Genomic DNA, 23,921 nt, shown 5'->3' with positions numbered 1-23,921 from the left:
TCACAGTAACAAAAAAATGACAGATTGAAACCACGACATTGGTGTTTTACGCCACTTTATATTTTCATCATGGTTTGGAAGAAATCGTTTCATACAATTTGGAGTCGATTTAGCAACTTCTGCCCGTCGCACAGTGGTCGAAACCACTGATCTAGCGGCGCGAAATTAATAACTTGCAAACGAATTGAGATATGTAACTGAAATTTTGCACAAACGCAGCCTGTGTCTGTGGGTAATAATAGGCCAAATATGAACAATATCGGCTAATTTTTTGATATAGCCCCCATATGACGGTATTTTGATGATTTAAGCCACTTTTCCGTAGCAAATTATCAGTAATTTGATACTTAGGGTTTCTAGTGGTCACAAAACATTTCCACCAAAAATTATGGACATAGGTTCACGTTTTGAAATAATCTCAATGTAATTACCTTAAATCAGCAGGTACGATTTAAGGTATAATCGATACAATGGAAAATTCCACAAACAATATTTGTTTGAATCCGAAAATAACGAAATTCTGGGTAAAACTCGTAAAAAACGATTTTGAGCTATATCTCAAGAACAAGAGCTGACCAAGAAAACCCGAGACCGGATTTGAAAATAACTAGCCGATTTCATTTAGAAACAAAAAAAATCGTTTGAAACATTCAACTTTTTCAATTCTGTTGATCAGTGTTATCAATCCTAAACAGCACCCTGGGTCGAAAAATCTGACAAAGTCCGTTAAAAAAAGGAAATATTACAAATAAAATCTGTTGATAAAATTAAAATCCTCAATGAATAGCTCCGTTTGACAATGGACCCGTTGAAATGACGGTGGCTTACTTACGGAAAATTTAAAGTGTATTAGAAAATGTATTGGAAAATGTGTACTATTTTTTGAGTGATGAGGTCATAAGACACATACTTCGTAATTATAATTCAAAAATATATTTGCTACCAATTTTTAAGCGACAATTGCAAAAAAAACTCTATCCTATTTGAAGTCTCAGGTAAAGTTGTGTTGATATCTACTGGTTCATAACGTGTTTAGTCCAATAAGTTCAGTTACGAAGCCTTTTAAAAATAAAAGGTTGCAACTTTGTGTCATTGCATAGCTAAAAAAATTAAAATGACACCCAACGACATCTGTTTTAATGTTTTGTCATTATACTTTTATAACGTTAAATCCTAAAGGTTTGTGTCTTTACTATACCACACTTTATGTCATTGCCATTCATTCTTTTTGACGATTGCATACAATTTTTGGGACAACGTAAGATACACAAGTATTTTATTTACATTGAATGTTAAAATGAAATAAAAGAGGAGTTGTATAATTATTAATTGTAGCCAACGAATTTAAATTTTTATGAGTTTTTAACAAATTATAAAATATAATATCTGTATGCATGAAATGGTATTTTGGTTTATCAAATAGCGCCTCAAAGTATGCTGCAGCTTTTCTATTATTTCTTGTTAGTATGAGGTTGCCAACTTGGCTTGTGTCAATAGTTTGATGCAATCAATAACGACCAACTTTATATTCCATTAATTATGTAGATGTCGTATGCAGATCATTGTAATTGGCAACGCATTTTAAATTAGGTTGAAAATTACATTAAGGGCCTGTTTCACTATGTCGAAAGAAAATGAATGCGAACGAAAAACATCTAAACTTTGCTTTTCATGGTAATATGGACTTTGTTTTTGCTTCGAAACAACTACAAAAATTGAAAATTATACACGTGTTAAGTAGTTTTTCTTTCGTTTTCATTTTCGTTCGACATAGTGAAACAGGCTGTAAATTTTAAATTTATAAAGTAAAATTCCTTTTTTTAACATTAATAGCCACATATAAATAATTGCAAATAAAAAATATAAATATTATTTAATTAAACAGTTACAAATTGAACATGAAACAGGAAAATAGTTATGGTTTTTAAGTAAATTTAATATAATTTCCAATTAAACTTAACACATTTTCTCCACCCATTGACCACCTGCAATTGGAATATTTCACATCACATGAAACGTATCCATCTTGATTGTCTATAATATCATGCAAGGGGGTGTGGCGAAGTACATTTTCCCGTATCCATTTCATGCCAGTTAGACCATCAATAATTTTTTCTACACCCGATGTAGCAGCATAATGTTCACGATATTCCCGATGATCGGATGTTGTGGTAGATTGTTGTAGTAACCGTTGACAGAGGGCCTTTTGAAGACAATCATTTAAATTGATTCCATTTTGTGTAAAAGTTTCGTCAAGAGTTGTTAATAGACCAGTTAGGGAGGTATCTGCAAATAGAAGAAATAGGAGAGATTCTGTTAACGCCTAACGAATTAAACAAGTAAAAAGGTATCAGTCGGCCTTGCCGACAGAGATATATCCTCAGCCTATGTGAATTGAAACTTTCATCTACGGACAGATCGAATGTATTTAGTGTCTTTCCAAAATTGTGTAGCCCTTTTTGGATATTTGAACTTGCCGACAAAAAAGTGGATTAGGATTAAAGTTCTAAAGTGTTGCGGAGGAGGTACTTAAAGGAATGAACCGAAGTGGGTCTTATTTTGGGAGTCATTTCTTTTCGATAGATAACGCGTCCACTAGTCATTTCAGTGGGTCATCGTATAATTTTTGTACCAGTATGCCAGGAAGCATGGACTTGTCCACGGAAAACATAATATCGCTGTAAACAGGACCACAACCAACAACATCGGTATACATTTTCAAAGGATCTTCGAACTGACCCTAAACTTCACATAGACACCAATGATGAACTTTTGTAGGGGAAGTACCCTAAGAAGAGGACCGATATGGGCCATTTTAGAAGTTAAACTAAATTTGGGCAAAATATTAGAAGATCCTAAGTTTGGACCAAATTGGTTGCCCCGTTCAAGAGATATCGTGTATAGAATTTGAGTGACATTTTTAAATATTGGGGGAAGTGCCGGAAGTTGTGGATCGGTATTGCCCATCTTCGAACTGAAACTAAGTTTAGACAAAAAACAAGTAAAAAAGTATAAGTCAGCTTTCCTGACAGAGATATACCCTCAGCCTGTGTATATTGAAACAATTTTTTCACAAAAAACGTATGTATTTAAGGGGTTTTAAAAATTTTGGATGTATGAACCGACAAAAATTTTGATTAGGATTAAAGATAAAAAGTTTTGCGGAGGAGATTCTTAAAGGAATGGATTGACCATTAAGGAAGTGTGTCTCCAGCCGCACATATGGTGCCATGGGGAGTTTTTACACCCTTCGGGCTGTTTGCTCAAGAAGTATGGACTTGTCCCTAAAAAACTTTTACCATCGTTATTGAGGGAGCGAATGCAAGTTGCTTCAACAAAAACCAAAGTGATTCGATAGCAGGTCTTAAAGTGAACTTATCCGAAATTTTGTGTGGGAGGTACCGGATGAGTGGACAAATATAGTCCATACTTTAACCAGATCTATATCTGGTTACTCCCTTCCAGTTCGTTCACCCTTCAAGAGTTACCGTACGAACAATTTTTCCGAACATTCTTGAACTTTTGTGGGGGAGGTACCTGAAGGAGAAGACCGATATGGCTTTTCTTCGAACTTAAACTATGTTTGGACAAAATATTACTAATATCAAATTTGGACCGAATCGGCAGATCCGTTTCTAGCGCTACAACCACCTCACACGTTGTCATAGGGGTTTTTTTTGCAACTTTCAGGCTATTTCCTCAGGAAGTATGGACTTGCCTCTGATAAAAATTTTACCGTCGTGTAGGGGGCGGTGATTACAAGTTGCTAAAACAAAATCAAAGCGATCCGAGAGCAGGTCCTAAACTGAACTTTTCCGAAATTTTGTGTGGGAGGTACCCGAAGGAGTGGACCGATTGAGTCCATATTAGAACCTCATCTAGGTCTGGTAGAAATTTCATAATGTGTTAAGTATGGACAAAATCGGTTACTCCCTTCAAGAGTAATCGTACGCACAAATTTTCCGAACATTTTCGAACTTTTGTGAGGGAGGTACCGGAAGGAGTGGACCGATATAATCCATCTTTGAACTTGAACTAAGTTTGGACAAAATATCACGAAAGCCAAATTTTGGATTGAATCGGCAGATCCGTTCGGGAGTTATCTTGCGCTCCAACCACTACACACGGTGTCATAGGGTTTTTTGTAACTTTCAGGCTATTTTCTCAAAAAGTATGGACTTGCCCCTAATGAAACTTACAGCGTCGTATAGAGGACAGCGAATACAATTTGGGTAAACAAAAATCAAAGCGATTCGAGACCAGGTCCTAAACTGAACTTTTCCGAAATTTTGTGTGGGAGGTACCCGAAGGAGTGGACCGATTGAGCTATATTGGAGCCTCATATAAGTTTGGTAGAAATTACACGATGTGCAAAGTATGGACCAAATCTGTTATTCCCTTCGAGAGTTATCGTGCGCACAAGTTTTGCGACAATTTTTGAACATTTGTGGGGGAGGTACCTGAAGGAGTGGACTTATATGGCCCATCTTCGAACTTAAATCAAATCTGGACAAAATATTTCGATACCCAAAATTTCGTGCGCACCAGCCTGCCAGACAGACAGACAGACGGACGGACATTGCTAGATCTACTCAAAATTGTCTGAAACGGATATCGTACAAACATACTTTGGTCGTATCAAAGTGTAAATACCCTCTTTAGCCTAAAGGCTGAGGGTATACAAATGACTAAGGCCAAATTTTGGACCAAATTGGTTGATCAGTGCTATCCAGCCACTACATATGGTGCCATAGGTGTTTTTTACACCTTTCGGGCTGTTTTCTCAAGAAGTATGGACTTGCCCCTTGAAAAAACTTTTACCATCATAATTGAGGCAGCGAATAAAAGTTGCTTCAACAAAAATCAAGGTGATTCGAGAGCAGGTCTTAAAGTGAACTTATCCGAAATTTTGTGTGAAAGGCATCCGAAGGAGTGGACAAATATAGTCCATATTCGAACCTGATCTGTATCTGGTACATATATTATAATATGTAAAGTATGGACCAAATCGGTCATTCCCATCAAGAGTTTGAACTTTTGTGGGGGAGGTACCTGAAGGATATACCGATATGGCTTATCTTCGAACATCAACCTTGTTTGGGCAAAATATTACGAAGGCAAATTTTTGGACCGAATCGGCAGATCCATTCGAAAGTTATCTTGCGCTCCAACCAATACACATGGTGCCTTTCAGGCTATTTTCTCAGGAAGTATTGACTTGCCCCTGATGAAACTTGTACCGGCGTATAGGGGACAGTGAATACAAGTTGTTACAACAAAACCCAAGGCGATTCGGAAGCAGGTCCTTAACTGAACTGGAGCGATTGCGTCCATATTGGAACCTCATCGAAGTCTTGTAAAAATAGAACGATGTTCGAACTTAAACTACATACGTTTGGACAAAATATGACGAAGGCCACATTTTGGACCAAATCGGTTGATCAGTTCGAGAGTTATCGTGCTCTCCAGCTACTATATATGCTGACAAAGGGATTTTTACACCTTTCGGGCTGTTTTCTCAAGAAGTATGGACATACCCCTGAAAAAAACTTTTACCGTTGTTATTGAGGCAGCGAATGCAATTTGCTTCAACAAAAATCAAGGTGATTCGAGAGGAGGTCATAAAGTGAACTTATCCGAAATTTTGTGTGGGAAGTACCCGAAGAAGTGTACAAATAGTCCATATTCAATCCTGATCTATGTGTATGTGGTAGAAATTTAGGAGGTGTAAAGTATGGACCAGATCGGTCACTCCCTTCAAGAGTTATCGTGGGCACAATTTTACCGAACATTTTTTAACTTTTGTGGGGAGGTACCTGAAGGAGTGGGCCGATATGGCTTATCTTCGAATTTATACTAAGCTTGGACAAAATATTACGAAGCCCAAATTTTGGACCGAATAGACATATACGTTCGAGGGTTATCTTGCGCTCCAACCACGGTGTCATAGGGTTTTTGTTTGCACCTTTCAGACTTTTTTCTCAGGACGTAAGGACTTTGAAACTTGTACCGCCGTATGGGTGCTAGTGAATACTAGTTGGTACAACAAAAATCAAAGCGATTCGAGAACATGTCCTTAACTGAACTTTTACGAAATTTTGAGTGGGAGGTATTCGAAGGAGTGGACCGATTCAAACTTCATCTATGTCTGGTAGAAATTTCACGATGTGCAAAGCATGGACCAAATCCGTTACACCCTTCATGAGTTATCGTGCGCACAAATTGTCCGAACATTTTCGAACTTTTGTGGGGGAGGTGCCGGAGGGAGTGGACCGATATAACCCATCATCAAACATAAACAAAGTTTGGACAAAATATTACGAAATCGAGAGTTATCGTGTGCTCCAGCCAGCCAGACAGACGGACGGACATGACTAAATCAACTTTAAATTGTCTGAAACGGATTTCGTCCAAACATACTTGGGGTCTTAAACCATTATTTCGATGAGGCACATTTTGTTCGTATGAAAGTGTATATACCCTCGTTAGCATAAATACTGAGGGTATGAAAATGCATATGTTTTTAAAAATATAGAGGATTATGACAGCTTCCACAGGCGGTGTTTATAAATAGTCTAACATTAATTAAAATGTAGAGTGTTGTGAAATTGAATATAAACAACAAGTATCAGACATATTACCCCCAACCTTTCCCAAAAAACGTATGTATTTAGAGGTTTTCAGAATTTTGGGCGTATGAACTTGCCGACAAAAATATGGCTTTGGATTAAAGCTCAATAGTTTTGCGGGGGAGGTACCTAAAGGAATAGACCGACCTAGTCCATTTTGGAAGATGGTGTTATTTTGAGAGATATTCCTCTCGATAGATATCGCACCTATAAGTCATTTCAGTTGATCACCATATAATTTAGACCTTTTACAATTTAATCAGGAAACATGGACTTGCCCACGAAAAAAATATTATCGCTGTAAACAGGAACACTAGGAATAACTTCGGTAAAAATTTACAAATTAAATTTGGACACAATATTTCGAGATCCAAAGTAAAGACCAAATCGGTTGCTCCGTTTATGAGATATCGCGCGTACCATTGTAGGGAATATTTTCCAGCTTTTGTGGGGGAGGTATAGCTTTCGGGTCGTTTTATCAAGATGTATGGACTTGCTACTCAAAAAACTTGTACCATCGTAATAGGGGCCTTGAGTACAACCTGGTGCAAGAAAAATCAAAACTATTCCTAAACAGCATTTTCCGATTTTTGGTGGCATATATAGTCCATATTACAACCATATTATAACCTGACCTATGTCTCGCAGAAAAATCACGATGTGCAAAGTATGGACCAACTCGGTTACTGCCTTCGAGAACTATTGTACGCACCATTTTAGCAAAAAGTTTTGACCTATTGTGAGGGAGTTACACAAAGCAGTGGACCGATATGGCCCATCTAAGAACTTGATTTAAATTCGGACAAAATATTATGACTGTAAAATTTTAGACCGAATCGGTTTATCCGTTCGTGCGCTTCATCCACTACACATGGCGGCATAGCGGGATTTTAGTGCTTTCGAGCCATTTTTCACCGGAAGTATGGACTTGCCCCTGAAAAAACTTGTACCGTCGTAATGCGGGCAGCGAATACAAGATATTACAGCAAAAATCAAAACGATTCGAGAGGAGGTCTTAAACCGAACTTTTCCGGAATTTTGTGTGGGAGGTACCCGAAGAAGTGGACCGATGTAGTCCATATTCGAACTTGTTCCATGTCTGGTAGAAATATAACGATGTGCAAAGTATGGACGGTGGAGTGGACAGATACGGACCATCTTCGAACTTAAACTAAGTTTGGACAAAATATAATTAGTATTAAATTTGGTCCAAATTTTGGAAAGTGTATATACCCTACTTTTCTTCTAAGATGTCACATTATGTCCTGGGCACAAAGGTATACATTTCACTCGACAAAAAACAAATTCACTCAAACTTACCAACTTTTTCGCCTGAAGAATTTCTATAAATCACTTTAACATTTTGCATCATAGACCACAGATCACTTTCGAAATCATTATCCGATCTCTGCAATTTTTCAGATTTAAACATGGGTTCAATTAAAACAAACCTTCTAAATAGATATGAGACGAGAGCACTTGAACCGGCCAGTATTCCAGTTGATAACAATGCAGCAGAATTGATGTTAATTAAAGCCTGAAATCCACAAAAAACCTCATTAGAATACTTTAAATGAATATATCAACTTATTTTTGCTTACCGGTTCATTGCCATAAATGTCAACTTCTCGGACAAGTGGTACTTTTATAAAAGGCAAGATAAAATCCAAACCCAAAGCTATATCATCATCCAAGGGCTCAAAAGAGACAACATTTACTTTTGGTTTACGTTCCAACATGGAGATAATTGAGCTACCATTAATGGAGATAATTGAGCTACAATGTGCCAGGGTAAACAGGACAATTAGTAGTGTTCCAAAAAATGTATATGCCATATTATTTCGGCGAAAGGAAAAAAATCTTGAACTTTATGCCTTCCCGTGAACTTTTGAAATGAATGGAAATTTAAAGTGTCACTTTTGAGTAAACTTTGATGTGAGTGTGCTGCAACATTTCAAGCTCTGTTGGCGGAAATAATGGTGTTTTCTTGTAGTTGGGGTTGGCTTATCCCAAAGAAATGCAAATGACAATATTAGGAAATAAGTAGTTAACACTTTATTTTAAAGTATGTATATGCTAACTACCATGAACACAAACATACTTAGGAATGTATGTACGTATGTACATATGTACATTGTATATGGGGTAACTCCACGGAGACAAAAGACATTCATCTTTGTCATAAATTATGCAAATTGTGTTTACTTTGTTTAGTTAATTTAAATAGTGGAAAATTATGCTCGAATTACTTCGTTATTGTTTCGTAGACTATTTTATGTATGTTGAACAAATGTTATTTTGATTTACACAATACCTAATGTAATAATAATAATTGTTCCCCAAGCATCAAAGATGGGACAAGGGAGACTTCTCTCATATCAATGAGTGCACCCCGATTCATATTAGCTGAATGATATGGGACATACAGTTTATCGCCGAGTCCGAACGGCGTGTCTTAAGACACCTCTTGTAAAGAAGTTCTAGATGGCTGAAATACTCAGGAAATGTCGCCAAAATTACTGAGGGGTATTTTGCCACCGTTGAAAATTGTTTGATGTTGCTTGGCCGGGGAATCGAACCTACGACCTTCAGCGTGCAAGGCAGGTGTGCATACCATTGCACCACGGTGGCACCCAATGCCTAATGTAAGGTTGTAATATTAACATTATATAAGTGTCGAATCGTAATTAAAATAATTAGGTTATGTCAATATTCCTAGAAAAACAAGTAAGTGCGTATTAGTCAGCTGTGCTGACGGAGAAATACCCTCAGCCACTGACCAAGAAAAAAACAACAAACCAAACCAAACACAATAATTATGCCGTATATAAAATATATTGATTTTATATCACGAGTTTGCTTTAAAATCTGTAGGTACCGTAACGTGGGCTTATACCAAATCATTGACATATACCAAACATTTTTGGCAACCAAACTTCCTCATAAAGGACTCAAAATATTAAATGATGTCAAAATAAGTTTGAAAGAAATTTTTGAAAAAGTTTTAGAGTTAGATATCCGACAGGGGTTTGAAGCTTTTGGGCCATTATCTTAGGAAGTATTGTCTTACTCCGGAACAAAATGTAACATTGTAAATGAGGCCGCTCCAACAATCTACTGAAAAGAAGTCAAAACGATGCGAGAGGAGCTCCTAAGCTTCACTTTATCCGAATTTTGTGTGGGAGGTACCCGAAGGAGTGGACCGATATAGTCTATATTTCAATCCCATACTGGACTGGATGAAATAATACGATGTGCAAAGCCTACATCAATCAAAACTCCCTGCGAGGATTATCTTGCGGATTTGCCATTTCGGTTGTTGTCGTCAGGGTTTCTTGGAGCTTTTAGGCCAATATCTCAGGAAGTATGGGCTTCCGCAAGAAAAAAATTGTACCGTCATAAAGGGAGCCGCAAGGAAAACTTACTGAAAAAATTGCAAAACCATCCGAGAGGAGCCCCTAAACTTCACTTTATCCGTATTTTGTATGGGGGGGGGGGTACCCGAAGGAGTGGACAGATATAGTTCATATTCGAACCAGATCTATATCTGGAAGGAATAATACGATGTGCAAAGTTGTGACCAAAGCGATTGCTCCCTTCGAGAGTAATCGTTCAGACCATTTTACAGAAAAATTTTGAACTTTTGTGGGGGAGGTACCAGAAGGAGTGGACCGATATGGCCCATCTTAACTAGGTTTGGACAAAATATTACGATACCCAAAATTTTGTTCAAATCGGTTGAACTGTTCGAGAGTTATCGTGCGCACGAGCCAGACAGACATTTTTCGTATCAAAGTGTATATACCCTTCTAGCCTAAAGGGTAAGGGTATAATTAAAAGGAATTAAGAAGTTTAAAATTTTTAAAATTATACATAACACATAATAATGCAAAACTTAATCTTTCATTCTACTGGAGCTATACTTAAATTTGGACCCATGTTGGTTTTTTTCTTAATAATTTGTGTTTCTACACTAACCTTTACTGAAATGGGAAGTATTTTTGACCACTCTTTCCTCAGTCATCAGCCTGGACCTGTCCACGGAAAACATAATATGGCTGTAAACAGGACCACAACGAACAGCATCGGTATACATTTCCAAAGGATCTTCTAACAGACCCTAAACTACAGCTAGACATTAATGTTGAACTTTTGTGGGGGAGGTACTCTAAGCAGACGATCGATATGTGCCATTTTAGAAGTTATACTAAGTTTGGACAAAATCTTAGCATATTCAAAGGACAAAATCTTAGGATATCTTAGGACCAAATTGGTTGCATACCATTTTAGTGATGTTTTTAAATATTGCCCATCATCGAACTGAAACTAACTAACCACTACATATGGTTCCATAGGTGTTTTTTTACACATTTCAGGCTGTTTTTTCAAGAGGTATGGACTTGTCCCTTAAAAAAAACTTTTACCAATAATTGAGGCAGCGAATGAAAGTTGCTTCAACAAAAATCAAAGTGATTCGAGAGCAGTTCTTAAAGTGAACTTGTCCGAAATTATGTGTGAGAAGCATCCGAAGGAGTGGACAAATATAGTCCATATATTAGACTGTGTAAAGTATGGACCAAATCGATCATTCCCATCAAGAGTTATTGTGTGCACAATTTTTCCGCATATTTTTGAACTTTTGTTGGGGGAGGTACCTGAAGGACGGATCGATATGGCTTATCTTCGAACTTACAACTTTGTGTGGGCAAAATATTTACGAAGGCAACATTTTGGACCGAATCGGTAGATCCGTTCGAGAGTTATCTTGCGCTCCAACCAATACATATGGTGCCTTTCAGGCTATTTTCTCAGGAAGTATGGACTTGCCCCTAATGAAACTTGTACCGTTGTATAGGGGACACTGAATACACGTTGTTGCAACAAAAGCCAAAGCGATTCGAGAGTAGGTCCTAAAGTGAACTGGAGCGATTGAGTCCATATTGGAACCTCATCTAAGTCTTGTAAAAATGCCACGATGTTCGAACTTAAACTATGTTTGGACAAAATATTACGAAAGCCAAATTTTGGTCCGAATCGGTTGATCCGTTCGAGACTTATCGTGCGCTCCAGACAGACTGATGGCTAAATCAACTCCAAACTGTCTGAAACGGATATCGTCCAAACATACTTGGATGAGGGTTCAAAAACGGCGTAGTTCCAGAATAAAATTAAGTCGTGAGTGAACGGATAATGCAAGATCGCCATGTTATATACCGTGAAATAGAGACATCCTTGGCCATTTCTTCCACCAACTAACATTTGATATTGCATGAGCACAATTTGATAATCGCTCAAAAAGGCTCTTGTCGATTTGTGCAAAGAAATTGTGCTTCAATTCGACTAATCTTGGATCTATGCTTATGAGCCCGAAACAAAACGGCAATCGACCGTGGGGGTCTTCGAAGATGATCCAAATACAACGAAAACAAGTAAGAACGGCGTTAAGTTCGGCCGGGCCAAACTTGTTATACCCTCCACCACAAGTTTTATTGAAGTAAAATGGAATAATTAGTTTCCTTTCGTGTATGAAGAAAGACTTAATACTAAAATTCAGCAATTTCGGTAAAACAATGTGAAGCACCGTTCTATGGGATCTTTTTCAAAACGTCGATCTATACCGACAAATTTCTGACGGAAAGTTTTTAGACTCAAAGAAGACTAAATACCAAATTTCCTATATTTTGGTAAGAGAATGTGGCTTAAACTGAAAAAATACCGACAATCAAGAAGTACGCTTCTATGGGGATATAGGAAGATGTGGACCTATACTGATAATACTCTTCTGGAATATTTTATAACTCTTGGAAGACTAAATAACGAATTTCAGCCACTTTGGTGGGATATTGACGTCACAATCTTCAGTATTACGAAAATCGGGAGGTACCGTTCTAAGGGGACTATATCGAAACGTGGACCTATACCGACGAATTTTAGTCGGAAATGGGGCAATCTGAAAGCGTGGACCTGTACAGACAAATTTCTGCCTAACAGTTTTATATCATATTGAAGACGTAATACCAACTTTCAGTAATTTTGGTGGAATATTGAAGCCTCAACCTTCAAAATACGGAAAATAGGGAGGTACCTTTCCATGGGCACTATATGAAGGCGTGGACATATACCAACAAATTTAAAGGGGAAGTTTGAGTACCCCCAGCTAATATTGAAGACTTAATACCAAATTTCACCCATTTCGGTGGAATTTTGAGGCCACAACGTTCAAAATACCGAAAATCGGGAGGTACCGATCTATGGGGGCTATATGAAGACATGGACCGATACCGACAAAGTTCTAGGGGAAAGTTTTATACCACCAACGTAGACTAAGTACCAAATTTTAGCCATTTCGGTGTAATAATGAAGCTAAAACCTTCAAAATACCGAAAATCGGTAGGCACCGTTCTATGGGGACTATATGAATGCATGGACGGACAAAATTCTGGATGAAAGTTTTATACCCCTAAAGAAGACTACGTACAAAATTTCAGCCATTTTGGTAGGATAATGATGCTAAAACCTTAAAAATACCGAAAATATGGAGGTACCGTTCTATGGGGGCTATATCAAAACGCGGACCGATATATCCCATTTTCAATACCAACCATCCTGCAAGTAATAAAAACTTCTGTACCAAATATTGACTCTCTATCTTGCGAGCTGTATCTTGATTTCAACAGACAGACGGGCGGACAGACGGACATGGTTAAATCGACATAGAATTTTATGCTGATGAATAATAAATATACTTTATAGGGTCTCAGACGAATATTTCGATGTGTTACAAACGGAATGACAAATTTAATTATACCCTCCATATGGTGGAGGGTATAATAATGATGGAAGAAGCACTTCGCAGTCTGGCGACTACTTAAGAAAATAATAAAACTATTTTTAATAGTAAATATTCGCGTTTTTATATTTAGGTCAGAAAGTGTCATAGAACAGATATACATACACAGCTTACTTAGTCAATTTCTTCTATCTGGCAAATAATGACGAAGAGAGATTTTTAAACTCCTGGATCCAGATGTTGATCAGGGAGGCATGAATAGAATTCCCAAACCGCTCGGAGTGTACAAAGAAACGGTGTTAATGCCGAAGACCAAACCCCCGTCTACTTCAGCAGAAACAAGTAAAAAAGTATCAGTCGGCTTTGCCGACAGAGATATACCCTCAGCCTGAGTGGATTGAAATACTTTTTTCCCAAAAAAACTTATGTATTTAGGGGGGTTTTCAAAATGTTGGCCATATGCACCGACAAAAGTATGGATAGAATTAAAGCTCAAAAATTTGCGGGGATATCGATAGATGGGGCTTTTTTATCACACTAGCCTGCGAAAAACATAATATCCCAATAGAAAATGGAATCGTTGATGACATTTTCGTCGACGAATCATTGACGAAATATTATAAATTGTCATGCACGACAAGGTGCATGACCATGTCTTGCAATGTGTCGTGGCAACAAACCCAAAAATTTTCAAAAAAAGCATGCTATGAAATGATTGTTCACATATTGATCGAATATAAAATTTTTATTTTGTAATAAATGTAGATAATAAATTCCCAATAGAAAATCGAGTCGCCGATGACATTTTCGTCGACGATTCGTTGAGGAATTTTCCGAAATTGTCATGTACGACAACTTGCATGACCATGTCTTGCATTGTGTCTTGGCAACAAACCGAAAAATGTTCAAAAGTGTGCTTTGAAACAATTGTACACATATTTATTCAGATGTACAATTTTCGATTTGTAATAAATGTAAAATTATAAAGTCACAAAATTCGGAAACCGCGTGACTGATTAAAAAAATTTTATTTATACAATCTGAATTATGTAGAAACGGTAAGTTAGAATAAATAGAATTAAATACCTTAAAATTAATTGTAGTTATTTTTTGAATAGGTGCATTTAGGTTGAAGAACATTGAAAATTCCTGCGACTGTAAAATACAACGCCTGTGGTATATGGTAAGATTTTAGAATATTTAGTAGATATTCACAATATTCATTTAAAATCATTTCTTTTTGCAGAATCCAAAAATGAAAGCGGGACGCCGTTCGGTCGGCTGGGGTAAGAAGTGTAAGTCGTGGTAAAGCTGAAAGAAAATGGTGGATTGCGGAACATACAGGAGCTAAGTATTATTAATTATTTAACTAATTTATTTTGTAAAAATTATATATTTTATAATTAAATAAACATAAACATTTGACACACGACAACATAAACGAAATTGTCTTTAGTTGGGTCATCGATGACTAGTAGCAAGACAGTGTCGGTGAAACAGTCGTCGACGAAATACCGGGATTTTAGTCATCTAGATCGTCGTCGACGACACCTTCGCTTACCCTGTCGACCATGTTGTCGTGCATGAATACTGGGACACTTGTGTGAAAATGTCGTCAACGATTCCAAAGGGCTGTCTGCAAAGAGTCGTGAACGAATTGGAAATGTCGTGCACGATTCATCAATGTTGTCTTAAAGACACTTTCTACTGGGAAGTTATCAAATTCTGAATTCGCGTCAATGATTAAAGATTTTGATTTTACCAAAGAACGGTAAGTAAGAACAATTAACATATTAAGGAACTTTAAATATAATTTAAGTTATTCTTTTAATACATACATATACATATGTATGTAGGTTGAAGTTATGGAGAATGCTGTTAATTCCAGCGGCTTTAAAAGCTGCGGCATTGGTATATGGTAAGATTATAGATTATATTAGTGGTTATTGTATTTATTCATAATGTGTTTTTTTGCAGAATCCGTAAATAAAGGAGGTCGGTTGTGATTAGAAAATGAGGCGCGGATAAGGTCCAAAAAAGCTGTATCGGAGAATATTCAGGAACTAATTGATATTAATGTAAGATAAAAATTGTAAAATATATATAACATATTTTTATAATGTAAAAAAAATAAAAATTTGGCACACGACAAAAAAAACGAAATTGTCTTTAGTAGGGTCGTTAATGACAAATAGCAAGACAGTGTCTGTAAAACTGTCCTCAACGAAATAACGGGTTTTTTGTCTTCCAAGTCGTCATCGACGACAGCTTCGCTTACCCTGTCGCCCAAGTTGTCGTGCATGTATACTGGGACACTTGTGTGAAAAAGTCGTCAACGATTCCAAAGGGCTGTCTGCAAAGAGTCGTGAACGAATTAGAAATGTCGTGTACGATTCATCAATGTTGTCTTAAAGACACTTTCTATTGGGATATGTAGCTATATTCGGTAATATATTCGGTTCGAGCCTTCCAAGCACTACATATCGACGCCTCCAAACAATAGTATGCTAAGTCGACTTAGCATGTTTTCAAGTTCTTTACATTTTTATATTTAACGTCATTTAACTTAAATTCTGTCAAATTTTGGTAATAATCGGACAATCCGAACAGAAGTTATAAACAAATATTTACTTAGCATAGTACTGAAGGTCAAAGAAATTTCCAAACTTTTAGAGCTTGTCCTGCAAAACTCACTGTTCAGAATTAGCAAACTATTATTTGGAGGTGTCGAACGCCCTTTAACTTAAATTCTGTTAAATTTCGGTAATGATCGGTCAATCCGAACAGAAGTTATGAACAAATATTGACTTAGCATAGTACTGAAGTTCACAAAAATTTCCACACTTTGAGAGCTTCTCCTGCAAAACTCACTTTTTAGACTTAGCATACTATTATTTGGAGGTGTCGATATGGTGTCAAGAAGTATGGACTTGCCCCTGAAAAAACTTTTACTGCCGTTATTGAGACAGCGAATGCAATTTGCTTCAACAAAAATCAAAGGGATTCGAGAGCAGGTCTTAAAGTGAATTTATCCAAAATTTTGTGTGGGAGGTACCCGAAGGGGTGGACAAATATAGTCCATATTCGAACCTGATCTATATCTGGTAGATATTTTAGGATGTGTAAAGTATGGACCGGTCACTCCCATCAAGAGTTATCGTGTGCACAATTTTTTCCAACATTTTTGAACTTTTGACTTATCTTCGAACTTAAACTAAGTTTGTACAAAATATTACAAAGACCAAATTGTGGACTGAAACGGCATATCCGTTCGAGAGTTATCTTGCGCTCCAACCACTACAAACGGTGTCATAGTTCTTTTTTGTTCTTTATGGCTATTTTCTCAAGAAGTATGGACTTGCCCCTGATGAAGATTATACCGTTATATGGGGGGGTAGTGGATGCAAGTTGCTACAACAAAAATCAAAGCGATTCTTGAACAGGCCCTAAACTGAACATTACCGAAATTTTGTGTGGGAAGTACCCGAAGGAGTGGACCGATTGAGTCTCGACATTGTCAGTGAACTATAAGTATCTATACCAAAATTCTTCTTTCTGACAACGCCAACTCCTTTTATATTTGGCCACCGCTTATTTGAACTCGCGAAATAGTGCAGCGTTTTTTTGAGGTTATGCGCCATTATCTCGGGAGCTATGGACTTGCCCTCGAAAAAAATTACAATGACGTAAAGGGGGCCGCACGAACATCCTGTTACAAAAAATTTCATAACGATTCGTGAGGTGTCACTAAACTGCACTTATTTCAAATTGTGTGTGGGAGGTACCTGAAGGAGTGGACCGATATAATCCATATTCGAACCTGACGTATGCCTAGATGTAGTATTATCATATGCAAAGTTTGGTTCAATTCGGTTACTCATTCGAGAGTTATCGTGCGCACAAGTTTTGCGACAATTTTTGAACATTTGTTGGGGAGATACCTGAAGGAGTGGACCTATATGGCCCATCTTCGAACTTAAATCAAATCTGGACAAAATATTTCGATACCCAAAATTTGAACCGAATCGATTGATCCGTTCGAGAGTTATCGTGCGCACCAGCCAGCCAGCCAGACAGACGGACGGACATTGCTAGATCTACTCAAAATTGTCTGAAACGGATATCGTACAAACATACTTGGGGTCTAAAACCATTATTTCGATGAGGCACATTTTTGGTCGTATCAAAGTGTAAATACCCTCTTTAGCCTAAAGGCTGAGGGCATAAAAAGCTAGCAACTAAGGCAAACGCGAGTGATTTTGGCTCAGATCAGGACAGAACAACCCATCAAATTTGTATTAGACACAAATTGATAGCACTGTAGCTAAAACAAGAGATAGCTGCTTTGAATTCGGCTGGGTCGAACTTTGTATACCCTTCACCATAAATTACATTGGCAGTATTGTTCTACATAGGCTATACACAAAACTTCGGAAGAGTTCAGTTTGGGACCTGCTCTCGAATCGCTTTGATTTTTATTGTAATAACTTGTATTCACTGTCCCCTATACGACGGTACAAATTTCATCAGGGGGAAGTCCATACTTCCTGAGAAAATAGCCTGAATGGTGCGGAAACCCCCTATGACACCGTGTGTTGTGGTTGGAGCGCAAAATAACTCTAGAACGGATCTGCCGATTCGGTCCAAAAATTTTGCCTTCGTAATATTTTGTCTAAGCTTAGTTTAAGTTCGAAGATAAACCATATCAGTCCACTCCTTCAGGTACCTCCCCCACAAAAGTTCAAAAATGTTCGGAAAAATTGTATGCACGCAAATTGTACGATGGGAGTGGCCGATTTGGTCCATACTTTACACATCCTAATATATCTACCATATATAGATCAGGTTCGAATATGGACTATATTTGTCCACTCCTTCGGGTACTTTCCACACAATATTTCGGATAAGTTCACTTTAAGGCCTGCTCTCGGATCTCTTCGATTATTGTTGAAGCCACTTACATTCGCTTCCTCAATTACGACGGTAAAAGTTTTATTCAGGGGCAAGTTCATATTTCTTGAGAAAACAACCCGAAAGATGTAAAAAACTCCTATGGCACCAAATCTAAAAAAATGCCTTGCTGGCAAGCGTTTTACCTCAAATGAAGATGCAATTACAGTTGTAAACCACTATTTTGAAGACCTTGAGGAAAACTATTTTAATAAAGGGATAGAATTGCTAGAAAAGCGTTGGACTAAGTGTATTGAAGTTTCAGGAGATTATATTTAAAAAATAAAAATATTTTTGAAAAACTTACTATTCTCTTTCATTGATAGGCTAAGAAGTTTCCGAACCGCCCTCGTATGTAGTGGCTGGAGAGCACGATATTCATATAATGATCAACCGATTTGGTCCAAATTAGAGTACCTCCCCCACAAAAGTTCAACATTAATGTCTAACTGCAGTTGGGGTCTGTTAGAAGATCCTTTGGAAATGTATACCGATGCTGTTCGTTGTGTTGCTTTTTACAGCCATATTATGTTTCCCGTGGACAAGTCCGTGCTTCCTGGCATACTGGTCCAAAAGTTATACGATGACCCGCTGAAATTGCTAGTGGGCGCGACATCTATCGAAAAGATATGACTCCCAAAATAAGATCCTCTTCCATACTGGACTATGTCGGTCCATGCCTTCAAGTACTTCCTCCGCAACACTTTTGAACTTTAATCCTAATCCACATTTTTGTCGGCAAGTTCAAATGCCCAAAAAGGGCCACAAAATTCTGAAAAGACCTCAAATACATTCTATCTGTGCGTAGATGAAAGTTTAAATCAATGCCGTTCTTTGGTATTCTTGAAGTTACGAAGTTTTTCGGTAATTCACACACACGCGACCCGAACGCAACGAAAGAGCACACAAAAGGGAGCAAATGTTTTGATTTGTTTTTGTTTTGCAGCATGCGTGCTTACAACCTTACTAACACACTGTCAAAAGTTGCCAATATTGAGAATTTTGTGTGCCCTCGCAGCAAACCAAATGTCTGATGTCCGACACGTCTGAACAATTTCGGAAGCAAAGTCGTTCAGATTTCGTTCCGATTTCTAAACGATTTTTCGGAGAGGAAATAGTTCAGATTTGGTACCGATTTCGGAACGAATGTCGGAAAGAAATTTCCTTTCCGAATTTCCCAAGGATTTTCTTCAGATTTCGTTACGAAATCGGACCAAAATTGATCCGATGTCGCTCCGACATTTCGTTCCGAAATTATGTCAACCACTTCATACAACTTTCGTTAAGATATCGTTACGATTTCGGATCAGATATCGGACGTATCGCCCGAATTTTGTTCCGATTTCGTTACGATGTCGGTACGATTGGTTTCCTGGACTCTTCTTGGTCGGCAGTGGTTTAAATTCACATAGGCTGAGGGTCGGCAAAGCCGAGTGATACTTTTTTACTTGTTAATTTTATGATAAAGTCACCATATCACGATACGTTATATGAACCCATGTGGTTTGGTGGTAAATTCCAAATGAAGGTGATGATGTTAAGCCAAAAGAGCAAAACCCGATCACCTCCACTTGGAATTGTGCACCCTCCCGACAATATCGTTTGTAACGTGGACGAGATAGTATATAACAATATTCACCTCATCTGCAGGAAGGTTTTCTACTCCCAAAGAGACCAAAACACAAATTTACAGCCAAATCGATTGGAAAGTGTGACCAAGACCCTTGAAATAGGTAAAATCAGGAGGTACCTTTATATGGAAGCTACTTCTAAACTTGCTTTTCTTTTATTTCGTTTTTTTTCAAAGTAGGCTGTTTTTTCTAGGGGAGGGTCACTAACCCGATGCCAAACCCAAGTTTTTAACGTTCTTATGGGTGAACGCGCGGCACATGTTAGCTCACTACCTTTAACGCGTGTTAAAGGCAGTTCCCCAGGTGACACCACGGGGAGGTCAGTGTCCACCTGAGATGAAAGAGCGACTAAGATAAATCCTGGGCTTTCCCAAATTAGATCTGGTTCGAGCCACATGGCGGTGCACGCAGAATTGGCAGGCCAAAGAATAGATGGCGCAAACAAGTGGATGAAGATATGACAAGGCGCGGTATTCCAGAAAGCGAAGCACTAAATAGAGAGAATTGGAGATCTTTTCGTAGTTCGGTCTATGGAACAAATGTTCTGTAATGGGTCAGCTAAGTAAGTACTTCTAAACTTCAATCTAAATTGAACATTTTCTGCGAAAAGTTGTTCTTCCCCATATGAAGCGAAAAAACCAAATTAGAGTTTAATAAATTGGAAATTATGGCCAAGAACCTCGAAATAGCTAAAGTTGGGGGTATGAAAGGTGTATACCAAAACGTGGGACTATATTGATGATTTTTTACATAGAGGGTTTCTATTTACTAAGAACTCAAAATACCAAAATTTGACGAAATTAGTTAGAAAATACAGGTAAAACGTAACAAATACTCGAAATCGGTGTATACCCTTATATGGGGGACTATACCAAAAAGTGGACTGTCAAATTTCAAAGCTTTATGTATACTCTTGCAAAGCATAGCGAAAATATTGGTGACCCTTTGCCTCTGGTTAATGTTATACATATGAGGAGCTCTTAAAAAGTTTGGGCTAAGACACTTGAAATTTCCTACACCTCACATTTGCTGCTGCACAGTGTCAGCAGATAGTTCAGCTAGTTCAGGTTATAGAAAATAGGACACTTGGTGGCCAAAAACAGAAAACTAAAATTTTACACGAATCAGCTACAACAACACAAACAACAATTTTAGGCTATGAAGAATTAAGGAAAACCAAGAATTTATATAAAAAATCAAAAACGGGTAAAAAATAAATAATTTATTAAAAAATAAATATAAAAGTCTTTGATTTTGTTTACAATTTTAAGTAAAATTAAAATATTTTATAAATTTTGTTAATATACCAAAAGCTTTCTTAGCCAATGATGGATTCCATTTGCAATTGAAAAATCGATCCGTGCAATCTTCACCACTTCTAGCCACATCCACGGCATAATTTACAGCAGTTCCCGTCATAATGTTACGTATTGAATCCAGACTATGGTGGAAAAGGATGGCTTGTTAAAGTTAATATAAAATTTGAGCATTGACCTACCTTAAAACTCCATCGATAACTTTTCCCATACTTCCCGCTGATGCGGTTGAACTTTTTCTCACATAATCACAGATGGATTTTTGAAGGCACACGCTCAAGTCGATATTATTTTCATGTAATTTGCTCTCAACAATTGATATAATATTTTGGGTATTTGGATCTGTAGGATAAATTAAATTTTTATTATATCCTGGAAATTCCATAACTGTCTTAAATTACCTGTATTATTGTCATATGTATCCCCCCACGTTGGGGAATTATGGTATTCTGCAGAATTTCGAGATGATTTTCGAAAGGCAGGATATGCTGGTACAAATGGGCTAAAGAGAAATTTCAATAAAATGGCGAAGATACCTCCAACAGCAACCACAGCACCGGTTGTCAGTATCGAACTAATATTCAGATTGAATAAACTTCTCAACGAGGATTTTGCCACAGACATGCTACGTTCAATGGGTATGCGGACAAACGGCACTATAAATTCCAATTCAATGCTAACATCCTTACCATCGGCATGAAATTGAAATCCTCTTGATTTACGATCGGCTAATAATTTATCCGACAGTTTTGGAGATGTTGCAGATGGGTTTCTTTTCGAAGACGATGCTTTAATATCCATATCCATTTTGGCATAACTACGCGGTTCAAAATCCCGAAATCGCAAAACATTTGAAGAATTTGTATTTGTTGCGTAGAATCCACCGCGATTAACACTCATTGTAAATTCGTAATAGTTAAATTTCATAAATAATATTGTCACCATAAGGAGCGTGTGGAAAGCGTAATAACGCTTCTTGTAATGCACTCCGAACATTGCACTTGTCACTTTTGTGTGTTGCGAATATACTCGATCTACTACCGCTACCGTGAAGACACAAACAACATCTGAGCCAGGTATGGCAACAAAGTACTTATATTAAAGTATGCTTTTTTATGATGGAAAGGGTGGTAATTACCATAAAATTTGGAAGTCAAAAAAATGTGAGAGAAATATAAACAAATAGTGGGAGGAATGACATATTATTTTTACGCCATGTTAATAAACAAATTTTACATTTAAATGTTTTACCATTGATGCATACACCGAACATAATTATGGCGACATTAAGGTAGGCAAATTTACATTTTAGCATCTCTAAAAAGAAAATGGTAGGCCTACAATGTGTATCTGGGGTTAATTATGTTAGTTTAACCTATTTTGTGGTAATTCAGTTATGTAGAAAAATTTGCAATGACCTTGAAAAGAACTGAAAACAGAGATTTAAACAATTACTCAATCTTCAATGTCAAATAGGCATATACAGATTTTGAGGCCTACAAACGAAGGTAAAATCGAAGAAACATTGAATTTCATGGTTCGGAAGGGCAGAAAGGACCGCTAATTATGGTGACCCAACTAACCGGCTCTTGTGGTTGTAAAATTAATAAAAGCAAGTAAAAAAGTATCAGTCGGCTTTGCCGAACGAGATATACCCTCAGCCTATGTGAATTGAAACTTTTCACCTTCGGACAGATCGTATGTATTTAGGGTATTTTCAGAATTTTGTGGGAATTTTCGGACATTTGAACTTGCCGACAAAAATGTGGAATAGGATTAAAGTTCAAAAGTGTTGCGGAGGAGGTACTCAACGGAATGGACCGACATAGTCCATTATGGATGTGGATCTCATTTTGGGAGTCAGATCTTTTCGATAGATATCGCGCACACTAGTAATTTCGGTGGGTCGTCGTATAACTTATGGACCAGTATGCCAGGAGGCATGGACTTGTCCACGACAAACATAATATCGCTGTAAACAGGACCACAACGAACAGCTTCGGTCTATATTTCCAAAGGATCTTCGAACAGAATTTTTTAAATATTGGGGGGAAGTACTGGAAATTGTGGACCGTTATTGCCCATCTTCGAACTGAATCTAATATATGACGAAGGCCAAATTTTGGACCAAGTCGGTTGATCATTTCGAGAGTTATCGTGCCATAGGGGGTTTATTAAACCTTTCGGGCTGTTTTCTCAAGAGGTGTGGACTTGCCCCTGAAAAACTTTTACCATCGTAATTGAGGCAGCGAATGCAAGTTGCTTCAACAGTGTGATTCTCTACTCATTTTTTGAGTTACCGACAAAAATCGTTAAAATAAAAACGCAAAATTATGAACGAAAAGTTCAAATAAAAGTTGACAACACTCTTGCTATCGGTACAACTTTACGACTACTTTTTATTTGTCGCCAACTTACCGAAAAATATCTTTAATTACCGAAATTATCTTCTTCTTCTTCTTTATTTGCGCATCGGTGTTTCGGATAATTACAGATTATTTGTTGATTTACAATTTTTCTTATGTTTAACAAAAATGGATTTTTATAAATATAGATATCTGTTTTTGGCGACCTTCAATAAATTTTTTTCATTTTGATGTCCGGT

General features: G+C 37.4%; 1 protein-coding gene across 1 annotated transcript; it reads right to left on the bottom strand.

Annotated features, from left to right (window-relative positions):
* Positions 1-1,924: 1,924 nt before the first annotated feature.
* LOC141391057 (uncharacterized) lies at positions 1,925-22,236 on the bottom strand. Its single transcript, XM_073963980.1, has 6 exons — positions 21,812-22,236; positions 21,499-21,707; positions 21,308-21,441; positions 8,231-8,346; positions 7,950-8,166; positions 1,925-2,286 (listed from the first exon to the last, which is right to left on the bottom strand). Exons 1-6 carry the CDS (start codon positions 22,214-22,216, stop codon positions 1,925-1,927), a joined length of 1,443 nt encoding a protein of 480 aa, XP_073820081.1. The 5' UTR covers positions 22,217-22,236.
* Positions 22,237-23,921: the final 1,685 nt, after the last annotated feature.

This window comes from Musca autumnalis, unplaced genomic scaffold, assembly GCF_047663935.1.
Source record: "Musca autumnalis isolate F117 unplaced genomic scaffold, ASM4766393v1 scaffold_1, whole genome shotgun sequence".
NCBI lineage: Eukaryota > Metazoa > Arthropoda > Insecta > Diptera > Muscidae > Musca > Musca autumnalis.
This window is presented reverse-complemented; position numbering and strand designations above follow the sequence as displayed.

Bases quoted from the DNA above. Each gene is read 5' to 3' on its own strand.
- LOC141391057 (XM_073963980.1), bottom strand. From the start codon at position 22,216: ATGAGTGTTAATCGCGGTGGATTCTACGCAACAAATACAAATTCTTCA. The intron at 21,442-21,498 runs GTAGGTCAATGC...TTTCCACCATAG, and splicing joins GTTATCGATGGAGTTTTAAG to TCTGGATTCAATACGTAACA. The intron at 8,347-21,307 runs GTATATTAACAA...GTAAACCAAAAG, and splicing joins ATTGGCTAAGAAAGCTTTTG to TAAATGTTGTCTCTTTTGAG.